General features: G+C 54.3%; 1 protein-coding gene across 5 annotated transcripts in view; it reads right to left on the bottom strand.

The window, feature by feature from the left end:
* Nucleotides 1–983: 983 nt before the first annotated feature.
* UBE2F (ubiquitin conjugating enzyme E2 F (putative)) overlaps nt 984–7,491 on the bottom strand; it is a 41,436-nt gene continuing 34,928 nt past the window's right edge. For 4 of the 5 annotated variants that reach the window (XM_023740876.1, XM_023740874.1, XM_004386465.2 and 1 more), the window contains one exon: nt 984–1,742. In XM_023740876.1, the coding sequence (XP_023596644.1) occupies nt 1,692–1,742 (51 nt within the window). In that variant the 3' untranslated portion in view covers nt 984–1,691. Of the gene's footprint in view, nt 1,743–5,847; nt 7,104–7,491 lie in introns of those variants that run through there. The other variant, XM_023740875.1, reaches the window with a different exon arrangement.

Here is a 7,491-nt window from a genome sequence, read left to right as displayed (position 1 = left end):
CTGGGCAGTGGACCCCCCACCAGGGATGTGCAGCCATTCGGGCCTGGGGTGAGCCCCAGGGCAGATGGTGGGAGCTCCTGACCTGCTTCGCACATGGGCGGCTCAGAGCCATCAGCGAGGGTGCTGGGCGAGGCTCCAAGGGCAAGTGGGCACGTTCCAGTACCCCTCCCAGCCTCGGAGGTGGGGCTCAGTGTGCTCCCGGGCCAGCCTTCACCCAGAGCACACCCCCTGGCCTGCACACCCAGAGGACGGTCCTCCAGCCTCCGCAGAGGGGCACCTCCCTCATTACAAACGGGGGCATGGCCTGGCTTCCCACCTGCTCCGTCTCCACGAGACACTGATTTCACACCCAGAGAGGACGTGAAAAGGAGCACGGACAAGCTGCAGGTGTCAGACGGGGAGTCCGGGACCGTAGACTGGAGAGGCCAGGCAGGCAGCAAGTGAAACCGTACATTTATTCTGCATTTGATTTCACTGGTTTCCATGTCTAGACGCTGTGGTATCCTCGTTCTGACGTGCATTAACCCCACAGGTGCAACGCCCGGTCCCCCAGGGCCTGGGAGGCTCACCCCTAGGCAGTGCTGGGGACTGCGGCACACAGGAGGCCACAGGGACGTTTCAGATGGCATCACGCGTGTGGCTGATTCCCACGGTCTCTCTCCTGTCCCCACAGGACAGCGAGGGCCCCGCTCTCTGATAAACAGATACCAGGTGGCGCCTGTGGCTTGCAACCATATGACAGCTGACCCCCAAGCTCTGGCGGGCAGGGGCACCGGCAGCTTCCTCTGGGCAGCGTGGGAGAAAGGGCTCCCTTGTGTTTTAATGACCCAGATCTACTTCATCAAAGAAGGCTCTGAAACCTTCTACCACACCTGGTCCTAAAAGCAAGAACTCATGATTTTTAGAGCCAGATTCTCACTGCGTGTGGACAGAATGAATCGTGTCTCACGTATTTTCTTTGTATTTCTCTTCAATATTTGCTTGACACAACATCTTTCTGTCTGCTCTATACAATGAAAATACAAACTAAATGAGGATAGAAAAAAATAATTAAAGCATTAAACTGTACAAATTACAAATCTGTTCCAAAATATACTTAAATAAAATACGCATCTCAGCAAGGTAGACAGTGAATGATTCTAGGCATTCTGGGGGGCTTCGGGACGTCTGGGCGGGGCCGCATTCGCGGTGGGCAGAGCCGCACTCGCAGAGGGCGGGGCCGCATTCCGGAGGGAGCTAAGAGAATTTGCATCCGAGCACAGTTTGCATTGAGTTTCTTACTGTCAATCTGCGGGTTACACTGCATACGTCATTAGCGTCACTTGTACAGGAAATGGATTTGTTTGGAAAGGGGTAAGCAAGCTCTAGCCTCGATTTTGAGTTCATTACAACTTCGCAAGAATTCCATCAACAGCCAATACAGTACAGTTTCAAACACAGTGAACATGTTAAGGTAAGCAGACAACTCTTTAGAACCCAAAACACATTTTCTTGCTGTATTTATGTTGAATTCTCCGTCTAACACGGGCAGTTACGAAGCTTTTCTTCTTCGGTACAACATGGTCACGGGCTGGCACGGCCCGGGGGGACGGAGAGGGCACGTGAGGATGGGGAAGGAGGGGCTGGCTCTGGCTGGTTAAGTGAGAGACACAGTAACACGCAATCCCTGGTCCTGCAGGCCTCTCCTTGCATCATCTGGCGTAACGCTTAATGTAGTCTTCAACTTTATTCCGGAAGTCCTCCTGGAGTCAAGGGTCAGGGAGAGAAGGAGGAAGGAACAGGGCATGAGTCAGCTAAAGAAAACAGACCCCGCCGAAGTCAGATCCACTGTGAGCAGCCTCGCGAGCCTGGGAGGGTCACAGCCTTGCGGGGCGTGAGCTCGTCTACCCACTCCCGCTGCCTGTGTGCAGGCTCAGGCGGGTGAGCCGGGTGGGGGTGGAAACAGCAGGTCTGGGATGGGGAGCAGGGTCCAGGCCACCCCAAGTGTGCACGAGCTGTGCCGGCCTGTCTCTGGACCCTGCTGCCTTTTAAGGCATGCCCACATCCTGGCCCACGATGGCCCCTGCCCAGGGCAGGGGCTGCGGTGGAGCAACACCCTCACGCAGCAGGATGGTCCACGGCCCCGGGCAGCGCCATCCTCAGTGGAAATGGCGGCACAGGCCTAGGGATCACCGCCACCAGCAAGAGCCTGCAGGTCTCCTCAGATCCGGGAACCCCCTGCTCTGCTTCCCACTCTGCTCCGCTACAAGGTCAGGAGCAAAGCCCCTTGGCCATGCAGGAATGAGTAAGGGGCCCTTGGGAGCTGGCGTGGAACCCAGGAGTCGAAACAGTGACCTGGAGCTCAGCTGCGGGGCCCCTGGGTGTCCACCAGCAGCCTGCTCAGCTTGGAACACCCACCTTTAGTGGCAGGACACCCCAAGATCTGACAAGTGGTTCTCAGCCCTTGCTCCCCCCACGACAGAGCCACGGGGTCACTGATGCCTGCAGGGCCACACCACCTCAGTCCATCCAGGAACATGTGTAGCGCCATGCAGCCCTCGCTGTGTTGGAGACATGTCACAGGTCTCCACAGGCCCAAGAGCCCCCCTCAGCTGAGTGTTCAGGCCTGAGGCATGGGGCCTGATCTGTGAGCCTGCATGTCCCTCCACACCTGGCAATGAGCGGGAGCTCAAGTGTATACCCTGGCGGCGGTGAAAGCAGCCGTCAGCGGCTGGGGCTACCCTTGGGGCACTGGAGCGGGCGCTGTGGCGGGCTCATCCGGCCGGGCGCTGGGCCCCCTGAGCTTTCCTACCTACGACCCCTCCCATACCTAAGCCACACAGCGCCCCCTTTGAAGGCGGCAAGCCCCGGCTCTAACACTGTGGACGTGGCCAGGTGGCCTGCTCATGGCCTCCAGGTGAGAGAGGGCAGAGCCCTGACCTGCCTTGGGCAAATCCACAAGGCCACTCCCAGGATGCCCAGCAGACGGACGACGACCTCAGCTCTCACGGGCCCCTGCACCAGCTCTCGGGATGTGAATGGACACCTCCCCAGAGCCCAGCCACAGGGCCCCTGCCATCGGCCCAGTCTTCATCCCTGTGCCTGACATCACACTCGGGACACAGCCCAGGGTCTACAGGCCATGGGGAGCTTCCCTGCTCTGCTGTCACCTCCCACCTGAGGGCCACCGAGCATGCGCCGTCATCCAGTCTGCAGCCACTGCCTGGGCCCCGACTGGGGCTCTTCATGGATGCTACGTGGTGGTGGGCGAGCTGCTGAGCTTCTCGGGCCTGCTCCCTCAGCAGCAAAGCGGCCATAGGCCAGGGCCTCCTTCGTGAGTGCTGATGAGAAATCCACGCGCTCTACATGAACTTTACTATTGGCAGAGACCGCAGTTATGAGAAATACATGTTCTCCGGCCCTCGGGACAGGCCGTTCAGGGTCGCCAGGATGACTGCGCCCCACTGCCTCCCTGCTCCCTCTGCTCCAGCCACGCCAGCCTCTCACTCTTCCCTGAGCACTGGAGCTGACCGCCTCGGGGCCTTCTCCTCTCTGCACTCCTCCCTGTACCCACGTCAGCCCTGACCGCCCTGCTACCACCCATTGCTGCCAGCGCCACGCTACATTTGTCCATCTGCGTGCTGCCTACGCCCCTAGAACGCATGCCCCACAGGGACAGGGACTGCCTGCTGCGTGCACTGAGCTGTGCCGGCACACCTCACCTGGCCTGCCACAGGCACACAGTCCACGCGTGTGGAATGCCCAGTGGGTGAACATAAAGTGAGAGGCCGTACAGCCGCTGTGGGCACGACACAGCGTGAGGACTGGCGGGCGGGGGCCCTTCTCAGAATTCAGGTAGAGGCACTGCTGTTTGGGGGATTTGAGGTCCATTTGACTGGGGCTTACAAAGTTTAGGAATTGCAAAATATTCCCCGTATTTCATACCATAGTCAATAAAACACATATTGACTATACTAAGGCATTTGTGACTGTATGGATCATAACAAATTATGGATAACATTGCAGAGAATGGGAATTCTGGAGCACTTAATTGTGCTCATGAGGAATCTGTACACGGATCAAGAGGCAGTCGTTTGAACAGAACAAGGGGATACTGAGTGGTTTAAAGTCAGGAAAGGTGTGTGTCAGGGTTGTATCCTTTCACCATGCCTATTCAATCCGTATGCTGAGCAAATAATCTGAGAAGCTGGACTATATGAAGAAGAACGGGGCATCAGGATTGGAGGAAGGCTCATGAACAACTTGTGTTGGAGGAAGACTCATTAACAACCTGCGATATGCAGATAGCACAACGTCGCTTGCTGAAAGTGAAGAGGACTTGAAGCACTCTGATGAAGATCGGAGACTACAGCCTTCAGTATGGATACACCTCAACATAAAGAAAACAAAAATCCTCACAACTGGACCAGTAAGCAACATCATGATAAACGGAGAAAAGATTGAGGTTGTAAAGGATTTCATTTTACTTGGATTCACAGTCAACACCCATGGAAGCAGCAGTCAGGAAATCAAAAGACGCATTGCATTGGGCAAATCTGCTGCAAAAGACCTCTTTAAAGTGTCGAAAAGCAAAGATTGTCATCTTGAGGGCTAAGGCGTGCCTGACCCAAGCCATGGTGTTTTCAATCCCATCATATGCATGTGAAAGCTGGACAATGAATAAGGAAGACCGAAGAAGAATTGACCCCTTTGAATTATGGTGTTGATGAAGAATAGTCAATATACCATGGACTGCCAAAAGAACGAACAATTCTGTCTTGGAAGAAGTACAACCAGAAGGCTCCTTAGAAGCAAGGATGGCGAGACTACATCTCACATACTTTGGACATGCTGTCAGGAGGGACCAGTCCCTGGAGAAGGACATCACGCTCGGTAAAGGAGAGGGTCGGCGAAAGAGAGGAAGACCCTCAATGAGATGGACTGACACAGTGGCTCCAACAATGGGCTCAAGCATAACAACAACTGTGAGGATGGCGCAGGACCAGGCAGGGTTTCACTCTGTTGTGCACAGGGTCCCTATGAGTCAGAACTGACTCACTGGCACCTAACAACAACAACAACAACATTTCATACCAAGAGCAGAAAGCAACCTTCAAAGAAAAATAAAATGAAAGACAATTAGAACTTTCTCCGTCTGAACCTGCAGCGTGTTCCCTATTACAGTCGCTCTCTTTCCTGGACAAGTGCTCACATCCTCAAGGGTCAGCGCACAGGGCTGCCGACAGTCACAGCTACTGCATGGGGCTGAAAGGAGCAAACCGTCTCTCTCTGAAAAGGCACAGGGCTGAAGGACACACTGTCGGCCCGTGGCTGTCAGTGGGGTGCAGATGCCCACGGCTCTGCCAGATGACATAGCGCCGTCAGGACCACGAGGACAGCAGGTGGCATGCACAGGGTTGGGGTGGGGGAGCCGGGCTGCCTGCCGACACCCACGGCTCTGTATGAGTGAGTGAACGCCCCCCCAGGCAGAGGGGGTGGTGTGGAGCAGCCACCGAGAGGCTCGTGGCCAAAGGCTGCCACAAGGGCACAGTGGCCGACCCTCGAGCACTTCCCTCCACAGAGCTACCATGGATGCTGCCGTCACCACAGCTGTCTCACAGCCCGGGGCACTCCTCCCCAGGACCCTGCTGCCTCTGGGCATCACACAGAGCTCAGCCTCCTCAGCAGGACGGGGCCTTGCCAGTCAGCTCCTGCCCCACCAGAAACACCCAACGCCCCATCAAGGGCACTTCTGGCCCCTCGCCCTCAGGCTGCGGGCCTCTGTGCCAGTGCACATGCTGGGGCGCCTGTCTGCCTCCCCAGGCTGAGCGCCTGTCCCTGCGGCACTTTGCTCAGGGTGTGGTGAAGGTTAGACCTGGCACGTTTAAAAACTCACACATCCTGGCACTCAGCAGGTCTTAAACAGAAGCAATCCCTCTTGGCATCACGCACAACGTTGAGAACCAAGGAGAGAGCATGTGGAACTGTCTCGTATGTTCACAGCCTGCATCAACCAACCCGTGTCAGGTGGCTGCCTCCAGGGTGGCAAGGATTCCAGAGGGAAAACTACGGTTCAGAAGACGAGGTCCCAGGTCCCGTCACTACATCCAGTCACCGTGAGGCTTATGCTAAAGCCAAACTCCCTTTGTCCCTGAGGGGAGTCTAACGACTTCTAACAAGCTCAGTCGTGGTCCCGTAGGGGCCATCTATGCACCCTCCACAGGCTCCTACGGTACCATGATGCTGCTCATCGAGCTCTGTGTGAGGACCCACTGTGCAGAGTTCACCCCACGCCTCCGCCAGGACAGTGCTCCCACCTGTGAAGCTTCCCACGCTTTTCCACGAGACAGACTCCCAGCGCCTGAGGCTCCTGCTGCCTTGAACTACAGTGCATCTGTTTTCAACAACGACAGTCCCATCAGCTAGGGGTTTTGTTATACTCATCTTTCCCTTCCCAGTGGGTTTTGACATTTTATTTCTAGGTAAATAGTCTTTTTAAACAAGTGTCTTCCTGGAAACATCTCGAATCCATGTGTAAGTAGACAAGATGGAAACGCAGTCTAATAGACTGGTTAGTCTGACAGAGCTGTGCCCCTGGTATTTGCAAAAGTGACAGACCAAAGGTTAACACCCAACAATATACAAAGACCTCCTAAAAATCAACAAGGAAAATCAAAATGATCCAACAGAAAAATGGCTCAAGAATATGAAGAGGTAATTCACAGAGACGCAAACAGCCAATACACATTTGTGTCTTTTTCTAGAAGCTCAGAAAGTAAAATGCGATTTTTACCAGAAACTGACCGAGAGGAGCCCAGAGCCAGGAGACGGGCCCCTGCACTGCCCAAGGACGAACAAGCTAAAGTTACTCAAACTAAGGACACACAGGCTCTCGGGCCCAGTAACCCCAGTTTTGAGACTCTCTTCTGTGGAAATGAAAGCACCAGCATGTAGGAATATGTGTACAAGTGGTATTTATTGCATTATTGTTTGTCATTGAAAAAACATATCATGGGGAAAATCCAAATGTTCGCCAATAAGAGAATGGTTAAAAACTGTGGTACAGCCCCATTATGAAATAGCTGATGCTCCTGAGACATAGAAGTCATGGCTTATGCATCGACCTGGAGGGAAAAAAGTTATTAAAAAAAAAAAAAAAAACAATGGAAGACTGAGTAATGAGTATGATCCCAACATTTTGGGTAAAAGTAAAAACCAAAAAGATGCCTTCATGTGTGTCTAGCTCACCGAAACGTGTGCGAAGGAAACAAGCACCTGGGAGCCAGGTTTAATTCTCCCTCACACACGTCTGTGGTTTCTTCATTCTCCCTCACACACGTCTGTGGTTTCTTCATGCTCCCTCACACGTCTGTGATTTCTTCATGTTCCCTCACACGTCTGTGATTCCTTCATGCTTCCTCACACACGTCTGTGATTCCTTCATGCTCCCTCACACGTCTGTGATTCCTTCATGCTCCCTCACACATCTGTGATTCCTTCATGCTCCCTCAC

The sequence above is a fragment of the Trichechus manatus genome, unplaced genomic scaffold, assembly GCF_000243295.1.
Source record: "Trichechus manatus latirostris isolate Lorelei unplaced genomic scaffold, TriManLat1.0 scaffold00165, whole genome shotgun sequence".
Taxonomy (NCBI): domain Eukaryota; kingdom Metazoa; phylum Chordata; class Mammalia; order Sirenia; family Trichechidae; genus Trichechus; species Trichechus manatus.
This window is presented reverse-complemented; position numbering and strand designations above follow the sequence as displayed.